Below are 22,661 nucleotides of genomic sequence, written 5' to 3'. Positions count from 1 at the left end.
GTTCTATACATGATGAAGTCAGAAATTAATCGTACGCTAGAGAAGATAGAAGAGATACCTCTATCTTGAAACATCATTGAACAGTGATCATGTGACACGGATAACTCGACATAGGTTGGCTACTGATGATAACATTGGCGGGTATTTCCTCCCGACTTTCCGCCGAGGGTCTCGTCTCGGTTGTTGGATGATTTCAGTGTCACGCCGTGGGCGATCGTATGCCAGCATAGTTATTAAACGCGTTCGTTCAATTCCCCCGAGCGATCAAGCTTCCCCTCCGTGGAGTTTGCTACATCACTTCCATCAGCATGCCATCGTAACACTGATATTTATGGAACACGCCTGCCCTCCGTCCAAGTGTAAATCCGATTTGATCTCTACCTATATTAAGCTTCCAACAAGCCCTTGAATCGGTATAGAAGAAAATCGGCCTACAATATGGATCGTCAACACCTCTGTTTTTGACAACACGTCTTCTAGAAATTCTCCATGGTACTATGGTTTTGCATTAGTCACGGTGTATCGACGTTTTGATCGATTCTTTCGTGAATTCAGAATGGCTAGAGCAAACGATGGAAGCTTACTTTGAATGAAATTTACAGCTTCTACGTTGGTGAACAAATCACTGATAGCGATCGTGTAATGAATAAAACTAATTGGCGGTTTTTTATAATTAACACAATGGAATTCTCTTGTACATTACCGAAGCAATAGTTTGGATACTTTAAAATTGACGAACGAATTTAAAATTAGCAAATTTGAACGAAGTGTATTTATTAAAATTATTGGATGTGGATACGAAGGAATTGATTGTTATTAGATGTACGGTTAAAATAATGAAAATATACAAAAGCAAGTTACTGCGATGTTTCGTATAATTTATACGAATTTGAAGAGTCAAGGTTTTAATTAAATTTATTTCCAGCTTGTGTTTTTCATTACAACGGGACAAAACATGAGAAGTAGATGCAATAATTAAAAACATGAGAAATGCAAATTTATATTATAAATTACTGTTTCATATCAAGGTTTGTAGCCGGGATCGCGGTGATACCTTAAAATTTGTAATATAACGAAACTGTTTGTTGCTTAGTAGCAACAGTAGAAAGTTTCTTACTAAACCCAGAAGAACCTGGAAAGAAGTTGCCGAATTCTTGACAAGTGATAAACGCAGCCTTAGCGCCAATCCTTCTAACCGCAGCTACGTCCAATCTCGGCAAAATTTCTGCCAACTTCGACTTTCATCTCTAGACTTCTGCACGCCGAATTTCATTTGCACAGAGAATGGAACTAAAATCAACACAAAACAAGGGCAAAGTCGAAAGGAAATTAAACGGAAGATGTAGCTTCGTAAATTGCTAAAAACTTGACTCACTATTCATTCTTAATATACACATTTCTTGCTAATGGATATTAAATTTAAAGTATTCTACAAACACTTGAAGAGGATTATTTTCGCTATTTAATTATTTTTGAGATAAACTGGCGAAAAGTAATATAGAAAAGATCGTAATTGTTCGTAATTGTAAAATATTATTAAATTTTTTTATATTATTCCGAAATAAATGTACATACATTTAACAATACGTGTATTTCTGAAGATATTTTCGTGCTATGTCTATTTGTATTTTATTTCAATGTGTAATATTCTATATAATTTTTTTTCTGTGTAACATTAAACATTAATGGAAAGTGAAATTTTTCTACGTTTTACTTCAATTTTAGCAATATTTCTGCGAATTACATGATGTTGAAATAAGAAATTACCAATTCAAGGCACGAATATACATGGTATATATGTATATGTAGAACATATTCCCCTACATATTGTAGTTTCTACTCATCCTCACTCGCTCTCATTTTCTTTTATTTTTGCCGTTGGCAAGCTACGACCAAGCCGGTAAAATTCAACTGATGATGAAAATGGTAGAGTTTTCAAATACAAACAGCAACAGTCTCTAAGAGCATATTTTGTCAGTAAATAATTCGATATAAATCCCCGAGCTAAGAATCTCCGGAAATGTGTACATACCCGTTAAATGATCAGATTTCTAAATCAAACTCAAAGACTGGAGAAGAGATTTAAATCCTTTGATTATGACATTTTAATCCTCTTAAGTCATAGTGTAGATCTTTTAAAGGTAAAAGATCTAATACTTCTCGCCCTGAGGATTTTTATGATGTAATCAACCAGTAAATCTAGCTCAATTCCATGGTGTATTGATACTTTTTAAAATGTAGGATTTCGTTTTGAAGAGATAAAGATAAATAAAGATAAATTGGTTTATATCGTAGTTTCCTTACTTTATTTTTTATTTATAAAAACAATACGACGAATGATTTTCCACATTATCAGTATCACTGTAATAGCGCCAATAAATTACCAAAATTAGAAGAAGACGGTAGGATTGAAACAACATATTTATGACCATAAAATATAAAAAAAAAATTGAGCTTCGATTAAACTTATCCATGAACGAAATGTTTCGTGTACTGATTTTATCCATCAGGGGTTGCATGAGATATCTCCTAATTCGAAGTTGTTTATTTGACGCTTTGGAGTGTCCTAATATTAATTCTCAGTACTATATGTAGTCCTTGTTTAATGAAGTGTACTAAAATCGATTACGGGACAATATACATACGTATACAGAGGCCTAATACTATTTTACATCATAATAGATATCCATGTAGACGTTGATGTAGAGAGATGTAGATAGTTACAAAGGTACATTATATTGATCAAAATTTACATAGCTATAGGTTTATACATACAATTAGGAAATTATGTATGTAATATTTTATACATCCTATTGACATTACGATATTTCATTTTATTGTAATATTCGTTTAAGTAAAAATGAAAGTATTGTTTAAATAGAAAAATCGTCGTCTGATTCATAGAACAGATATTTTACCCCGGAGGAAATATTTACTATTAAGGAGAGAAATCAGGCGAAAAACGATCAACCTGTTTAAGATCGTGCCGCTTTCCTGTACAAATGCCTACCACTTAACAAAACGTTCTGTAATAAATAAGAAGAACGAGCAATGTAAAGAAACAAAATATCCTTGTTACTGTTGCAATCTAGTACCATTATGTTCTAAAATATTTGATGGAAAAGCAGAATGAAATGAAAAATGTATTATATTTATCTTATTAATCATACACAGTCGCGTAGATTCAACATCAAAGAAACTTTAAATGAAATGTTAAAAATATTTCCTCTCATAAGAGAATAATTCGATATTCTATAACAAAATCTAATTTCCTGTAGCGTATTCCTCCCTTCATATTATCAGTACAATAATTATAATACATCTATAACATCAGTATAATTGATGTAAAGATAAAAACCAATTAAAAAATATACCTTCATAGAAAGATAAATTATTTATAAAGTGAAAAGAAGGTATCGAGTATCAATTTCCTGAAAAGGATAAAAGAATGAAACCAAAAAGGAGACGTACATACCAATATTGCATTCGATAATATAATATCGTCGATAGTAAAATTCCTTAACGCAAATATCTATCCATTGACTAAAATGAGAAAACGTGATTTGATTCATGCACGACATAAGTTTCTACGCCTACCGATCCGAACTTCCCGGAAAGACTTTTTTGCGATAACGGCCTATTTCTCTGAAGGGGTGTATCGCGGAATTTAAGGAAACGATGTCACGGGAAGCTGTGTACCACCGAAGAAGAAACAGCGGAGCTGATATCACCCCTGCAGCTATGGGTTATGTATTTCGTGCATGGCGAGACAGGGAAGAAGCACCTTTTCAAAGACTGCATCCAGTTGCGAAAGAAGAAAATAAAAATAAGGTTTCCCTTGAGGGGGTCGTGAGGAAGTATTGTGAAATGGGGATGGTGTGATGTAACAATTCGTCATGGTTTTCCCAAGTCCTTTGGTAAATCACTGCCATCTCGCTGAACAGGTACACTGTTCTGTCACACTACCCAGATATATTGAATCATAATATTATGTGTCATAATATAATGGAGCTGATTATTCAATAGATAAGTAAATCCTTACTTGTTAATAAATATACATATACGAAAAAGTTTTAAGTCCTTTTAAGTTAAAAAATAATAAATAATTCACACTTTAATGGAACATACATGTGATACTTTTTGCAGATTTGAATTTAAGATTTAGCGAATTGTATCTTTGCCTAAATAGAAAAAATATAGTTAAGAGAGGATCAATTTTTATCGAGCGTTATCTTATATCTTGTGCGAGATATTACTAGATTTTTTATGACTTAACAGCACGATGCACACCTCGATTTTCCGACAACAATCGATTTTCCATAACCACTTGAGGAGACCGTAAATTGAACCTTCGACATTGAGAACGTCTCGAATCCTATAAATCTCATAAATTTTTAGCTTACATCATTTCATTCCTGTAGATGTGAAAATGCAAGTAACCTCGATCTTTTATTGAAAAAAAAGTTTTTTGAGAATTCTTCATATTTTAGTCTTTTGTTGGCTAAGTAAAAGGTTAAAAAATCCTAACAATTATTAGTTATATTGTAACAATATAAAATTAATTTTATATTTAACTGTGTCTATAAAAGTAGAAATTTTAAAAACGTCGAACGTATGTAATATTTCTGATTAACAATTCGGAACGTTTAAGCTACAATTATCGTACTGTTCGTATCCTTTATTGCCTCCTAATATACGGAGGATATAAAAATTTTAAAACATTTTTTATAACAATGGCGAGCCATCTGCTAACATTCTGGGATTCGTTCGTATTCATCAACTCCTACAGTTTAAGCTCGGTTTCATGCAAATAATACTCGTGTAGGCCGTCATCTCTTCTAGTAATCCTAGTTTGTTCTAGTTTTTCAGTACCACTGGTGAGTAGCAACAATTAACATTGAAGATACTGAAGAATATAGATATTGCAAAATCATTTTCAAATCATCTTTAAAGAGTTATGTAGAAATGAAGAAGTAATCTAATTAAAACGATGGAAAATATTTTAGTATCGTAATAGTGGTTATAACTTTTAGAGGGTTAATTTCTTCAACGTGATGCGAGTATATTAAAATCAAAATGTGTTAAATCATAAAAATATAATCTCAGTTAATTTCTGACTTTTTCACATATATCCCATTGTTTCTTCTACCATTAGTTTTTCGGATTATTACTTCCTCCTCTTAAATTAGATGCGTTTAATACGAAATTATTCATTGTCATTCGATTTTCAATTAATTAAGCGTCGATCACCACGATTCATTTTACAATTAAGATCGAGTAATGTGAGAATCATTCTCGAATCAAATCAAAACAATGAACGAAGAGCTTAATTAGTCACCAACTATTTCAGAATTAAAATCACAAGTAATCACGGTATTATCAATTTCTAATCAGTTCCTTTTCGAGATGCTTTATATACTATGTATAGATTTTAACTCAGTGGTATGCACAAGAGATCCTCCTACACGCCTTTGTTCTCGTTCATGGTTTGTTGGTCGAGACAGAAGAATAGACCACATTGACTAATATCCATATGTTTCTCATATGTACACATGATGTATCATGAGCCATATAATTCCCATATTATGGTAATAAGAAACAAATTAGGAATGTATGTTCAATTTTTAAAGTTTATTTAGTTGAATAACGTGTGATCGTGACTGGAGGGATATTAAAATCTGTCAAACCGTGCGAAAGTGTTTTACGTATTCTCAGAGTGGAACCAACAAATTCCAATAATGTCGATCCATTCCTGAAATAACTCATTTTATAACAAGTTATACTTTATCAAAAGAATTGAAGAGAAAATGTCCAAATTTTTGGCGAATAGAAGATTACGATAAAGGATCGTGACATAAAGAACAGCGGTCAAACCATGCGAAAGTGTTCCACGAGCTCTCAGGGGGGAATCAGCAAATTCTGACAATGTCGCATCATTTTGATAGCTGTAAGGCGTGTCATCCATTGCGACTCGATACAATGCCGATGGCAACGGTTGTTTTGGTTCATTGCGGGACGAATCGAAACTGCGAGTAGCATTCACATAATGTTGGAACGATGCCTGTCTGCTTCGGTACTTGTTGCAGTTGCTCTCGACGTTTGAAATTCCTCTGGCTGCCCTCCCTTTCCCGCAATTTTTTTTCCTCCTCGTTCGTTTCAACTCTTTCCCGCTCACCCCATCTTCGTATTGGTTCGCCTTGCTCGCTCATCCTTTCCTCTCTGTCTATCCGTATGATCATGCCATTCCACGGCGATGATCCTCTGCTTAACAGGGCTTACGTAGCAGCTACCCTTCACCGTCCTCTTGGCACACATATATACAAGGGTGAATCTAACATACCGGCAAAGCAGCGTCGATTACTGTCCATGTATTTGGGCCGCCTGTTTACATAAATAAAACTTTCGATGAACTTCATTCACCTTCAGGCATTTTTCTCTTCTCCTTTTTTTTCTTTTTTTCTTTTTAATTCAATTAAATGGAAATGTATGCGAATTATATTTTGCAGAGTTCTCGAAGAGGAAAAGGTCAAGGAACAGGTATGAAGAAGCGAGGTACTTGAAGTGAATGAAATTTAACTAGAACTCTCTTTTAAATATGGTGGATCGCGTTATAAGTTCTTGAAATTTCGATAGGTTGTGCATTCATTCCATACGAGATGCTTCGCTTTAAAGGGATGAAAAGCTGCTTTCTATAAGTGAATCGAATGGCAGATAACTGAGATGAAAGTTATCTGGTTTGCGGAATAAGGTTTTATGATATGAAAGTGAAAATTTGAGACTTGTTTATGTCGTGAAAGGAAATGAGTTTGATAATAGAATTATTGTTTAAGAATAATTAGAGCTTTCTAAGTGTTCGTTTTAGAGAGTATAAAATAAACAAAAAATGAATATACAATGAGGAGTGGGGAGATGTTCCTCGAAACAAATGTATGCAACGAAGTTCAAAAATAAACAGAAGATGTTATAAAGTATATAGAGATGTTAAAATATAATAGCGTATCTATATACATAGGTATATTGTACATTTAAGTTACTATAAGAAGTATCATTCTTACAAAAGCTAAAAAATCTCGATATAAGTATTTATTTTAACATTTAATTGAATACTTTAATTATTACTGTAAAGTTTAGTTAAATGGAATAATGGAAAATTATTATTTCTAAAAAGTTATAATTGTGTTAATTTCGTAAACTCATTCTCATGTCCAAAAGCAACTACTATATAGATCATTCCACAATTTCGTGAATATCATTAAACTAAACCTTTGCAAATTAAATAATATTTGACAGAATACGTGGAATTCACGAACGAATGGAATGATTCAGGTTAAAGCACTTTTGACAAAAACGAATCAAGTTAATTAAAATATTTTAACGAAAGGCATCAGCGTGCTTATAACCGAGAACATTCAGTGTGCACACGCTTCTTTAATCAAAAAAAGATTTTTCATATGCTCAAAGTCATTTCTCACATCCTACTCTCTATTTAGCTTCTCTCAAGCTTCCTCTCGTTGAATTCTCCTTTCATCCAAAGGTATTCAAGAGGAACTGAATATCCGCCACCTGAGTATCGTTCATTCGGTAAAGAGACTCTTGCGTAAATCCCTCAACGCAGAAATGTATACTCTGTCATTCGGTTGAACTATTGAACTGTCCTCGAAGAAAATACCTATAGTCAGTTTAAAAAGTATTTACACAACGAATAATTTCAGAAGAAATTTCGTACAACTTATAATTCGTACATATTGCTATGAATGTTTAAGATGATGAAAATATGTAAAAAACTCAAATGTTTTGCACATTACGGAAACATTTAAGAGAATTCCATAATTGATAGAAATAACCACGAAGAAGTGCTTTTTGACAAGTCTCCTCTTTAAATGTGCGATGTAGCCAAAAGACAGTTGACTCTGTCTCTGAAAGTCCTTAAGACTGCAGTACGTATACTCGTTGTACGAAGTAAGTTGACATCTCGCGAAACACGCGTTTTCTTGCGCAAGAGTAATGAAGTAATTAAAAGAGAGGTAGAAAATGATAAATTGAATCGTTAATGGATCACAATATAAAATGCAACAAATACTTAACTTATCCAAATCACAAAATACTGGAATAAATAATTTCAGAAACGGAAACATTCGCCAAATTCATTTAAACACTCACCATTCGTCATTCTTATTCGCCAAAAAGAAATTCAATATTGACAAGTATCAAGTGCAAAATTATTGAAAAATTCAGTGCCAATATAAATTTGAATATTTCAACCACTATTTTAGAAGTCACTTACGAAAAAATAGCTATTATGACAAAATAACACGTAGAAGAAGTATCATAAATTAATGAAATGAGAAGGAAAGGGAAAAATTTGCAACAAAATAGAAAAGAATGTACATGAAGCAGTAGAATAGTGTCATTTTTACGAGAGTAAATTTATCATCTTTAGCTCGAATGGACACCGTACAGGGGTAGAAGAAGCAAGAGTACAAGCTTTTTAATGTATAGTCTACGATAAAGTATAATGGTGCTTTTATACGTGTTCAGTCATTGTATGAATGTTGCTGGGCATTAGATGTTATGTGCGAGATAATGGACCACCATATACGTATCTGTAAATATTTTCACATGCGTTTTCTTGTTAGTCCCAAAAGAATGGGAATTTTAAAATATAATTTTGTTTTGCTCCAAGGGAATAACACCGAGTACACTATACCCCGAGTCACTTACTACATTCTTAATATATGGGGATACTGTATAATACAGTCATCCTAAATCAAATTTACTAAACAGTTGTGGTATTATTTACAATAAAAGCAGAAATAGTACGACATAATATATCACTCAAAAAATTTTTTTTAAATGATGGACGATAGAATTTATAAGAAAAATATAATTATTATCACAAATAATAGTGGCTTTTTACTATTCTAATATCCCACATGAAGTTTTTCTAAAATCTCTTACCCACAACGAAGCTCTTGGGAACCCTATTTATCTTTACCTACCTTTATGGAGCACATTTGCGTTTTCGTTACAGACGCTTTCGGAAACCAAGACTACTGCAGACTTTAACTAAGTGTACTTGAAAATTTTTTCTCAGACCTACAATCTAGGTCACCTGTGCAATTTCACGACATCTTAATTACGAATCGCCCGTAATTAATAAAGAATAAGAAAACAATTATCTAATGCAACAAGAGTTTAACGGATAGTTTCCTTTTAAGCAATTAATTTGATGATTGTTTACTACCAATGAACTAGCTAACTACTAGGTAATGATATTGTATCGCGAAATTTTTCTATTGTGATTGTTGGATGATTTTTCGAATAGTTACCAAGCGTTGCGAAGAATATCGAAATAAAGTGGATTGAAAAGTTGCGAGTGCTCCCTGACAAGGGTGTCTCTGGCTGTTCGACTCACGGTTGAATGACCTTGATGAGCGGGCATTACAACTCATTAGACAAAACGGATACTTTACCCTTGTTTCGATGCACGAGTTGCGGCAACCCATCGAGCACCCTTTCCTCTTCTAAAGTATCCTGCAAGCGCCCTCTTACCCCGAGCCACCCTCCTCGACATTCGGCTCTTACCAATACTCCCGTGCTCCCTCTTCGAACTCGTTTAAATACTCTCTCTTGTCTTTACAGTTACAGTATCTTTAATCTTCGTTATTTTAAATCGTGAACTAATTTTCTTGATTAACTTTCATTGTATCATTAAAAAAAAAAAAAAAAAGAGAAACATATATTCACTAGAAAGCTTATATTTTAAGTTAACGACAAATAGGAAGTATTAGATTGATGAATAAATTTCTGTTATCAGATTCTGCTTATGTGTATATCTAAAATTTTGTTCTGGAATTTTGCCAAATTGTTGTATTTTAACTATCGAAATATAAAATATATAAAAAGGTAGTGTAATATTATTAGATAAATTGGATAACTTATATTTTGGGGGAGTATTAATCACAGCAAAATTTTTTAGCAGAAAAAGCGTTCAATATCCTGAATCAGACTGTTCTGTTACTCTTTTTTACTAATACACTTTCCCATTTGATCTCTTGTCTCTAAATATTCTTCCCTCATGGGGATATCTTTGAATATCTAGTATTAAAATATTAATATTAGTATTTAATCTTACGAGTTATGTTTATAATATGAATTTTGAGACATGTTTGTGGTGAAATAACAATTAATGTGGCACGGGTATTGGGTATTGATCTAACATGTTTAGGCCCTGATACATGTACTGTACTGATACGAAGATTTGTTCTTTGTCGGTATGATGTTCGCTCGAAGTTATAGTTAATTACAGGTAGTTGGCTCCTCTTTACGAATCATTTCACTTGCCAGAGCCATAAAAAAGAAATGCCGCCATAACGAGGACAAGTATTTACGAATCATTTCACGGTGGTGCAACTTGAAGAGAAAGCCTGCTATAACGAGGACAAGTATTTACCCTCGAGAACATTGAAACAATGGATCTCATCTCTCTCATCTTTTATTCGCGTGGCTTCATTGTCTGCGTTCGCAGAAACTTGTTCTAATAATCTTAGAACGATCTTATTGATTTGCAAATCTGATTCGAAACCGAAGACGTTCGAGTTAATTGTATTCGTGTAAACCCTTCGATTAACTTCTGGCTGGAAGGAAGCGTAAAATTTGAAGCCTTGCTTCTATCAATAATTTTACAATTCCAAAAATTTAATTAATCATTAAATTAGTTATTATACTGAATGTAACGAAGTAGAACGTTGAAAAGATCTGGTACGAATTGGGATTGTTGAATCGCAAAATACGATAAGCCATTTTTCAGATAAAATAAACTATTTAATTGTCTGAAATTTCAAAAAAACTATTTTAACTATTCAGGGGAAGAACGATAATGAAGGACTATTATCAGGATCGTTTCTGGCAAAAATTAGAGCAGTAAAAAGAATTCTTTGAAACGTGTTTGCTTGAGTATATTACTCTTAATCTATGGTTTTCTTATTTTAAAAATATTATAGTCACTAGACCGTTTCACTGAATATGCATTCTTAAAAGGAACTTCCATGTAAAATTATATTTTATCTGTTTAAAAAGAATTCTAATTATAGTAGAACAAAAGTTTAGTATTCATAAAATTGATGTAGAATTTATTAAAATTTAATAGATGTAGGAATAAGAAAATTTCACGTAAAATTTCTTTATACCTGTTTTTTAAGCAACGCATCCTTTTCAGTTTTACAAAAAATTACCCGCTTCTATGAAGTGCGAGTTTATAGCTCATATACCTCATTACCATATTCATGAAATTTAAATACCGCATTATACTCATATTTACAATCACATGAAGTTAAAATATTTTGGTATTTTAGTATTTCTTTCATGGAAGTTTCTCCTCCTATACATTGCTGCACTTCTTCTTAAAGAACGTAATTAAAATAAAAAGTTGTATATGATAGAAGGTTTTTTTTATCGAAAAGTGTGCAGTACATCCCAGGAACTACAGGATGCAAAACGATAATATGAAATATAAAAATAGCAATTAGCTGAATATTTACAAACGTATAAAACATCTTTTTTTTAACCACATCAATGTTAGTAACAATAATAGAAATAATTACGGTATTACAAATACACTACCAGCTATAAAAATTAATACATCAACTGTGATATTCAGTATAAACGCTTTTAACTGCACTTATATTCTAATTGCCTTATTACAAACTTCTTATAGTATTAAGTCTTATTTTATAATATGAAGTACTAAGCAAAGTAGGAATTTTCTAGTCTCTCAGTAAATGCAAAATAATTGATATTTACTGCAGGCAGTGTGTATATAAGCCATTTACAGTGGATTCTAAATTACAAGTATATCACTTAACCCACATTTTAATTTTAATTTTGGATGGTTTTAATTTTATTAAAAAAACCTATATAAAACTGTATGAAAAAGCAGTGAATATTTTGTAAGCTAAACTCATGAATGAACGACGTTAATCAGATCTTTCATAAACGTGAAGCTAGAAAATGCAAGAGACAGAGGTATGTTTAACCCGGAACAGTTACGATCGACTGGCTAAATTATTTAAAAACGAGTCACCCTCTTTAAGGCGCAGCCCATCGTTTCTTGCCTAGCGGCGACAGGGACCTGCGAGAGAGGAATGGATGTGGTTCCATTCATGCTTATTTCAAGCTCATTGTGTGCCCGGTGTATTCAGCCTTTGACTTGCTTCTCGTGTTGCCACTGCAGCAATGTTTCATAGAGAGCAAGAGGCATGTGCATGTCACTAGCTAAAATCAGGAAATATCGCTGTCACATTTTCTTCGATGCTAACGAACATTACTAAAGAAGTAACGCCCTTATGATTCGATGATACCTCCTAATGCCTTTTGTAGCAAATCGTGACACACTACGATTTTGCCAATACATTACTGAATCACCAACTTATATCTAGAACAGATATTGTTAATATTCTGTTTGAAAATGAACACAGAATAATAGTTTTGGAATAATAATTTTCTTCGAGATAAGGAAGTAAACTTTGAGATGATCGATATTGTATATGTTATTAACGACGGCTGTCAACGCTAGAATTTACCAGATCGATCAAAATTGATCAAATAATCTTAACTATTTCTCGTAGAAATTTCATAAACTCGCGACTATACATTTTTAAGTTTGAATGATCTTTTTGTCAAATATGGGGATGAAAGTTTGCCCTGTCTCTTGCACCGTGTATTTCTTTTCTATACTTTTCAGTTTGATTTCTTTGGTACAAGTTCCATACTGCTGTCGATAGTTCTAATATTAATTATATTTTTTAACGTTTTTACTGTGTGATTGATAAATCAGGCAAAGGGAGTCTGTTTTATATCTATGCTTGCAATGGAAATTCAAATAACATATTTTAAAGGTTTATATCAGTTGTGTATATGCTGAAAATTTCATCAAAATCGATTGATGCAGAAGCGACAGGCGTCGAAGGATGAAGATCGTAAAAAGGTCTTTACATCTATTTTCACGATTTTCACCATTTATCACCGTTTGTCGCTCATAGCAGTACGTCTATATGTAACTGGCGTAAATTCTCAAAATGTGTTGTTTAAATTGTCATTATAGACCTAGATAAAAAAAGCTTGTAGAAAATTTTTACTTTTACTTTTTTCTTCGCGATTTCGACCAATACCAATTTTTCCTAAACTTTTTTTACACGTCATCTAGCAAACTAATTTTTCTAACTTCTCAAAAAAAAAGATAAAGACAATAAAAAAATTTGAAGATGTTTGATTCAATTTTAAAAAGGTTATTCCATTTTAAAGATTGTCCGATTATTAATAGAAGTAATTGTGTATCAGAATTTGAAAAGGTTCAGTACAGTATAAATGATGAAATCTTAGTATATAGCGCATTTTATATAATAATTGTCTTTGTATGATGTCATCATTGTTATATTCTGATTAACAAAAACTATAGAGATAAGTAAAGTATATACTATCTATGTAAAGAATTAAGGAAACGAAGTCAGCTTATCTTCAAACGACGCGATATGAAGTCAAACTAATTCAGAGTATAAAGTTTCATATAACGTCTCCAGAAGACTCCAAGAATCAACAAGAGGAAATTGAAGCAATTAAATAACTTCCACTAATGCGTATGTTCCAACATATACAGTCTATCATACTAAAATTTTCAACAAGTTCTAAAATAACTATGCGCATCCAATGTCTAAATAATTTCTGCCTCAACTTACTCTGATCTACCCCAAAATTAAATTCTTCAAGCTAAAATATTACTTTGTTGTGCAACAGTGAATAAGTTTAAAATCAAATAACAATAAATGTAATTTCTGAAATAGAAAATAGCAATTAGTTTAACTTTGCGTTTTTAAAAATAAAAATTTCTGATGAAAATATCCTTAACGTGTTTTTCTTCAGTATTTTGTCTAAGTACGAATACTCTAATATTTGTAATACAATTTTTAGGAAACGGGAGAGGCAACGGGAACGTCTTTGTCGCATGTACAATCAGATTTTGACGGAATGCTCGCAGCTAAATGGAAGTTGGCCTGACCCGGATGATCCGCGCTGGAGCAGCGGGGAATATGTAGAACTTCTGTCAGACTGGTTTCCGTCAAATATTACCAACGGAACGATAACAGGAAATGCAACAACCTTATCAACTGGTAACACACAATTAAATTTTTCTCGATGCCATTACTCATACTTAGTGAGCCACATTTACTCGAAATTGCTTTTTATCATTAAAACGTCGTCATGAATAATTTTAACAAACAATTCTAATGATATATATATCTAATTATTTAATTAATATATTATAGTATATTAGAGTGTATTATATATCTACTATTCGTTATAACATATTACACACTAACTACTATTAGCATATTACTTAAATAGGTTAGTTATAAGTCATGAAATTTTTTAACTCGAAAACAATAATATTCTCTACTATGTTTGGTGCTTACACTTTATATATATACATGTTATTTCAAAATCAACTTTGGTAAAAAATTAATTAATGATGGTTCCAACTTAATGAATAAAATAGTGACAAGATTAAAACATAACAGCATGCAAGGACCCAATATTAATACTTCTTTTTATTTATAATTGAACAGAAATGAGAAGCGCTTTTTTACTGAAAAGACATTCTATATATTAAACAGCGGAACCTTTTGCGCCTGTTCTACCGCCCTTCGAACTTTGGCAGACGATACTGATTGCTTTCTCCCTCGCATTATGCATACTGTTAACTGTCGGCGGTAACATTCTCGTCCTTCTGGCATTTATCGTAGATAGGACCATCAGACAACCGAGCAACTACTTCATTGCCTCATTAGCAGCTACTGATATGCTTATTGGTAAGTTTTCCTGTTTTTATATTTTTTTATCGTACAACTATGGGTAAATTATTCTTATTTTTGTAAATGATATTGCCTTGAAAAGATAACAAAATATAATTACACTTTATTTATTAGAAGCGTTGGTCATATTGACACAAATATTCTGGACTTATATATGTAGAGTAAAGGAAAATTGTGTATGAAACATTAGATAGTTAAATTATTACTAAATTAAAATTATTAGTATATAGAAATATTATGCATTACAATACAATTACAACTTGTATTTTATTACATTTCATTACACGTTATACTTCAGTGAAATTACGTAGTGGGTTATTTTTTTCCATTTTCCTCTATTTCCTCCTTGCTATTTTAGAAATAATACTTTAAAATATTTGTATTTCGCCTTAGGATTTCAGTACATACCAAGCTTGCAATCATAGAATTTTGTTAGAATAATTTACATGCAGTGTGATACCTTCTATGTTGAATTGATCTAATCGTGACACAATTGTTAAACAGGCACCGTCTCCATGCCATTCTACACGGTCTACGTTCTGATGGGATATTGGAATCTTGGGCCCTTGCTTTGCGATTTATGGCTGTCCGTAGATTACACGGTATGCCTGGTATCCCAGTACACAGTATTACTGATTACGATTGATCGATTTTGTTCAGTGAAAATAGCGGCACGATATCGCAGCTGGCGCACGAAAAACCGCGTAATCTGGATGGTCACCATTACTTGGATTATCCCAGCCTTGCTCTTCTTTATCAGTATTTTCGGTTGGGAACATTTTATCGGCTATAGAGACTTAGATCCTGGCCAGTGCACTGTTCAATTTCTCAAAGATCCAGTTTTTAACACTGCTCTTATCATTGGCTATTATTGGACGACACTCGTGGTTCTATTTATTCTTTACGGTGGTATATACAAGACAGCTTATGACATGCAGAAGAAGAGCGAGGCAAAACAGCGAAAGATGCAATCCATGGTTGCTCTAAGTGCCGGTGCAATGTCTGGCATGGCAGGTCGTGCAGCAGGAATAGGAATATCGAAGACACAGAGCACTCTTTTGAGCCAGGATAAGCCAAAATTGAGTGCATCGGTTGAAGAAGGAACAGGTGGAGATGGTTCAGGACAGAAATCTTCCTCAAAGACTTCTGGAACTGGTGCAACCGATTCGACTGAAAAGCAAGTGTATGGAAGCACCGTCCCCACAGAGACAGAAAAATCAGAAAGATCTAGTAGTCCAGCGTTTGATTCCGACGAAGAGAGCACTATGGGCCCGGCTCAACAGCTCAGTAGCATCAGAAAACGATCCTCTCTAGCTGGACTGGTTGCTCAATCTGGCGCTCTTCCAGTCTTCTCGACTAATGGCCACTTAAATGGAATCGTACCCGCGAAGATTGACATGAATATGCAGTCGAAAAAGTTTCTCTCGGTGAACTCGACGTGCGACATAGGTACAACGACACAGAAAGCTCAGACATTGCCAAAGATCCAAGAATTGAGTCTCTTAGATACAGACAACGTGCTAGATCCTGACAAATCGAGTAGCCAGACGTTGACACCTGAACAGTCTCACTGGAATGGTGATGGTCCCAATCAACAGCAACCCTTGACCTCCGCTGAGACATCACCACCCACTCATCCTACTCGGTCTATTAGCAGCAGCCAACAAAATATTATACCACCGCCTACGCAATTTCAAAGTAGTCCACAAGTCTCTGACAGTCCTTCTACTTCGTTATCTGACAGACCTAAGTCACTCGTTGTGTCTTCTCATGGCACTGGTACTTACGACATTTTGACTGGCTTGGATGGCGGAGACTTGAGATACATGGACGAGAGTTCGGTAATTTTACCAAGTCCTTCTTACGAAAGTCCATCGTCTTCTTTGTCGTACAGCTTAGCGAATCCTCTATCGAGTGCACCATCATCTCCAATTTTAGGAAACGTGTCTGCAGCGCCGAATACGAGTTTGTTACAAGCTGCTCTAATCAGAGCTACGGCGCAACAAGTCAACAACCAACAATCGGGTCAGAATAAACAAAGTCAGCCTCAACCGGTGATGTCTAATGCATCCAGTCAGACGCATCCTCCCCGTGTATTCATCACTCAGAAATCAAACGCTGCTTCTCAGACCTCACCAACCGTTAGCAAAGTGCATACAGAGGTTACAGTAAAGGCGAAGGACACGAAGCAACAGCCTGTGACGACCATTGTCAGCACACCTACAGTGGAAAATTTTAACAGCGCGATGAATCAGTTTTCGGATCCGGATACGAAGGTCAATCCTCCTCAGAATTCATCCTCTAGCGGTAGCATGGTTCCAACGATCTCTGGCACAACAGGAAACGAACAGGATCCAAAGAAACAATCGAAGAAAAAAGATTGTAGAAGCAACGAGGAAGGTGGGTCCAGGAAAGATTTCGTGAAGACAATTGGCAAACGTTTGAAGACCAAGACGCAAAGAAGGGATCCTTTATTAGGACGACAGAAGTCTCGAACAGAGAATAGAGCCAGAAAAGCGTTTAGGACGATATCTTTTATTCTGGGCGCGTTTGTCGCCTGTTGGACACCGTACCACATTTTGGCGCTAGTGGAGGGTTTCTGTTCGAACAAACCGTGCACGAACGAACATCTATTCATGTTCTCATACTTCCTGTGTTACACTAACAGTCCTATTAACCCATTTTGTTACGCCTTGGCTAACCAGCAGTTTAAGAAGACTTTCACGAGAATATTGAAGGGTGACCTGCACATGACGTAAAAGAAAGGATAAAGATGGAAGGAGACGAGGAGGAGATAGAAGATGTAGCTTGGAGGTGAATATTACGAAGAAGAAGGCCTTCCATGATTAAATACCGAATTATATTTACACGCCATGATTATGGTTAAATTGGAGAATAACGTAGTAAACAGTTTAAATACAGACGAGTCGTGTATCGTGTGCTTCATGTATATAGTGATAGAGGATGCGTTGGTGTAGTTTTAGATCGCAGTCAAGGATGTACATAATGTATATGTATGAATATTTGTTAAATTCTTGTGCAGAAACATGCGTAAGCAACATGTAGAAAAATAACGTATTTAGATAGCTTTAGGTAACTGTGCGTATTACAATAATAATCGCTACGATAAGTGCTTCAATATATATATATATATAGATTATAAATCACCGATTAAGTATTCTTTAAAAAGGAAATAAAGATATGTAAATCTAGTAGTTTAACGAACGATCGAATCGTTCGATAAAAGGAAAGAAGTAAGATTATAGAAAGACATCGATTTAAAAAAAGAAAAATATCACTGCATCACGATGAATGTTCTCGAGTCAAAGACGAAAAGCTTTAATTATTCATTTTTGCGGCCAATTGTATGTGGTGTTATTGTTGTACGAGCCTCTCGTGCGAATATTATGGTTTCATATCTTCAACGATAGAGAAATATTTTTTACGAGCAACGAACCAGATGGAAATAGCTCGTTTCGAAGAAGTACCAAACAATCAAGGATTTTATTATCTATGTACACACTGCCTTAGGGTGGCCTACTGTTACGCGGGCCTTCTTTCTCCGAATTCAGTTACATTTGGTGCTGTCCTCGCGAACGAGCGTCCACGGATTTCTAATCGATAACGTTTCCTTTTAAAATATTACGTAAAACGCATTGACTTCATCGGATGAAGTTTTCAGAAACTCATCGATGACATTGACATTACCTTCATTTTAGATTTTATAGATCGAAGAGGATTCCCTATTATGCAAAAGGGAATTTTGCTTTTCTTTAGAAATTAGATATTTTGTTGTACTTCTTTGTAGGTATTTTAGTTGAAGATTTCGAATGGTAGAAGGATGTTACACTTTTCAAGTAACAGAATGATCACCGAAGATTTAATCGTTAAAATCGCTTGAAACTTTGAAAAAATTACTTTAATAATATTTCTATAAGAAAAGATAAGATCATTACACCTTAATTTTTTTAATTAAATTACATTTCATCAAAATGAACAAAGCGGAGACTTTTGAGCGGTAATGTACATTTCACAAATAAATCTAAAAATGATTATGTCAATGTCATTTATTCATTCGTAAAACACTAATCGTAATAAGCGACGCAGTTTGTATAAATCAACGTAACCATCACAGCATATACTTATATAAACGTTACGAGGAATATTTCACTTATTCATAATAGGTGCATACATTTTACATTTTATTAATCTTCTTCTATCCTCAAATGTTAATTATTTATTTTTTTCGTCATTGAGATGCTCTACTTGTGTAAATTTTAGAAAAAAATTCGGAATTTTATAAAACGTTTCGTTACTGTTTTGACTGAGTATGCTTTCTATTTAAAAAAAAGGCATATTAATGAAACTTGAGAAACAGGTGAAATTGGTCTCGCGAGACTAATCCATTAACGATGTACAACTTTGATACTGTTAATCGAGCTTTCTGATACAATCACTAATTAAATAAAGACAAAAACATTAAATCCAAATTCCTTTCCAGATATCATGCTTTAAGAGGAATATATTTTTAAATAACGTCTACACAGTACGACATAAATCTTACATAAAGTTATCACGGTTATCACCGGATGGAATTATTTCCTTATATAAAAGAGGAAAAGAAAATTCAAACGTTAACAACGTAAAAAAGAACGTCAGATTGATATTTTTCGCTGTTCTTCGTAAAATGTACGTTGTGAAACTTACTTTTATAATAGCTTTTATGCAATATTGTATTAAGCAAATGAAAAACAGGCAATATTTATATTTCCCATGATTTAATCATTTTCAAGCGTTTGTACCTTTTTTACGAAAGTGTAAGCATGCAATTATCTTGCACGGTAATTTACGTAAACTACAATTTGCTCGTAAAAGTATAATTTTCGTGTTTCATGAACGTTAAACGTGATCGAAACAAGAATACAAACGTGAGTCACTTTATATTTTAAATGATTGTACGGCGGCTAATGTAATTATTGTAACCTTTGTTAGAAATGGTACGAACTCGATTTCGTGTAAACGCGAAATGAAAACACGCGATTTTCTAACTACATATATCACATTCTGATAAATAATAAGAAAAATAGGAAGAACATGCAATTATCAAAATTTCCTATTACATATTTAGTTCTGTATCTTTTTAACTCATATTTATTGCATTTTATAATACTAATTTGTTCTTAACTACATTAATATCTTTTACATTTCTCGAAATTCACTGCCAATAGCAACGGTCGTTCTATTTCTTTTTCATATCTGCAATTATTTATTTCATCTAGTTAGGGCTGTGATACCTGATGAATCTGTTATTTTTCATCCTAATCTCTTTGGAATTCTGTTATATAACAAAATACACGTCTGGAGGAAACTATGTTTGGGAAAAAGAAGAGAAGGCATGGAGTAAGTTACTAAAATGTCCAGTCGAATACTATACACAGTACACATGTACGTACAATATATATGATATTAACAATAAGCCAGAAAACGTGTTATATCATCTTCCTTTCTTTGAAGTACATCAGTATATTATATTAAAAATATCTAAATAGAAGTTTCTAGATGGCAAAAGAAGATGAGAGTGAATAGGATATGCTTGTTAAAATGTCAATTTTTTCAGAAACTCAAAATACATGGTTAGTGTATAACACGAATAACACAATAGATCGAAAATCGATCTTCTAAAATGAGAACGTGTAATACCGTGCAAAAGTGTTAGATGTTCATGGTGAAAATAAAATGTATATTCATAAGTTTATTAAACAAAATGTATTCATACGTTTACATAAACAAATATATTTTATGTTATCGTAATCTAGATACATTATTTTGTAATTAAGGACACTTGACAGAGCTGATTGAGAATAATTTCAGAACAAATGGTTCATTGCATTTCTTTGTCGGCCTGCTAAATTGATTAATGTGTTCATAATCTCATTCATATTATGCTAATATGTTCTTGAACATATGAGATGTAAGATCGAAATTTTACATCTTTTCAATAATTATTCTCATAATGTACAGGCCTCAAACATTTTATTATTAACTTCTTGGAACATCAGAATTATCAAGCTGCAGTCGTTTAACTTGGAACAACTTGACTGATTGAACGTGCAATGAAAGCACACAGTTTTCTGTTTTATTACTTTTTGTCGTAATCGTTTGGAATGAGCAAGCCATTCAGGCAGAATAACATAGAATTTCCATTGAGTATATTAAAAACGTTTCACTAGGACATTGTCAACTAACGAAGCACAATGACAGGAGATACTTGACTCAAATAATTAATGATTCTAAACTAGAACGAAGACAGGTGTCACTCAAATTTCATATTTCTATGTTCAAATTGTCAGTATGTAAAAGAGGAACGAGAACATGTAAATCATTTAAGACTTTTGCACAGAATGACTATTACCAGAAAGTTCGATGTTTGTGTACATGCAGAATAATTAACATACTCGCTTCCACACAGCTGGCGTTCCAGCAATGATGTTCTTCTCAATATTCTAACAATTTCTGTGTCAAGTTACACGCAAAATAAAAGAGGTAAACAAATAATGATTGCTTGCGAGCTACATAAGCGTAGCGTGAATGCATAAAGGTAGCATAATCAATAGAACATAAAGATACATAGAGAGTAAGCGTAATAGCGTTAGAGAAGATTAAAGTTAATGTTTGAACGAATAAGAAGAAAATAAGCATGAGAAGCCTAGATGATAAGTAGACGATCGTCGTGGAGAAAGTAAATATCTTGCGCTCTGCAATTTCTTTCTGTGTGCCGAAGCTTTCATCGCCGTAGTATTCTTCATTAACGCCTACCAATGAAGCAGAGTCATTAAGAACGAGAAAAAAAAAAAAGGAGGAGACGATAATGAGCTATAAGACGTTAGGTACAAGCCGTGGAAAGGAAAAAAAGTCTCCACGTTTCGTCTCAATTAACAGAGATCGAAAATCAATTAAAACGTTCGTTTCTGGGTATAAGTGCTCGTCGTGTTTCTAACCATTAGAAATGGTTCGTGGTGTCTCCTGATGAATTTCACTCTTCCTACCTCAAAACAATATACGCAAACACAAATATGAGAGTCATGCTGCGGATCGGTTTTTGATTCGCTATGAAATATATGTACTGATATTTTATAAGATATTTGTTGCTTTGCGTCATTAGGTTTTATATACGATTGATTTTGCGCCGAAGAAGTTTCTGTAACGTTAAAATTTGTATGTTATATAAAATTTTTTGACACGATATACATATATATATATAATTACTTTCTTTTAATAAATTGATGAAATCTTGTTGCTTCTATCATTCACTATTGAAGTTACGAATTAATCAATTGATCACTTAGCTCTTCAATAGTATTTTTAAGTAAATTTAAGTAATTTAAGTTGTTGTTTCCGTGACTGATAGTTTATTGACTTGCAACCATTGACTGACATATATTGTGAAAATTACCTATTTATAATAAATTACCTAAGATAATTTATTACTTATTCTGTTAAAACTAGTACAAACAGTTATACTCAACTCTTATAAATGAGATTTTTAGTGTACATAGATCTTATACATTTTTGTTTTAGAATTATTTATAGAAACCATAAATTTATCAAAAACGTACAAAAAAAGTTAATGAGGTATTGCTTGATAAGCACTTTATATCAATATATATATATGATAAAAAGAAATTGATGAAATATTACATTCTTTTAATCCAAAATTGATTGATAACAAACACTTAAATGCTTCTTACTATTACTTCGTTAAAAAATTACTTTATTTATGATACTCATTTTTTA

The 22,661-nt window shown here is 33.2% G+C and overlaps 1 protein-coding gene across 1 annotated transcript in view; it reads left to right on the top strand.

Annotated features, from left to right (window-relative positions):
- LOC117204840 (muscarinic acetylcholine receptor M4) overlaps positions 1-21,722 on the top strand; it is a 56,216-nt gene extending 34,494 nt beyond the window's left edge. The window contains exons 4-6 of the mRNA XM_033442625.1: positions 13,966-14,165; positions 14,670-14,864; positions 15,372-21,722. Of these exons, the coding sequence (XP_033298516.1) occupies positions 13,966-14,165; positions 14,670-14,864; positions 15,372-17,626 (2,650 nt within the window). The 3' untranslated portion in view covers positions 17,627-21,722. The remainder of the gene's footprint in view (positions 1-13,965; positions 14,166-14,669; positions 14,865-15,371) is intronic.
- Positions 21,723-22,661: the final 939 nt, after the last annotated feature.

The sequence above is a fragment of the Bombus bifarius genome, unplaced genomic scaffold, assembly GCF_011952205.1.
Source record: "Bombus bifarius isolate JDL3187 unplaced genomic scaffold, Bbif_JDL3187 scf7180000007984, whole genome shotgun sequence".
Taxonomy (NCBI): Eukaryota; Metazoa; Arthropoda; class Insecta; order Hymenoptera; family Apidae; genus Bombus; species Bombus bifarius.
The sequence above is the reverse complement of the archived record's forward strand: the minus strand, read 5'-3'. Positions and strand labels throughout refer to the sequence as shown.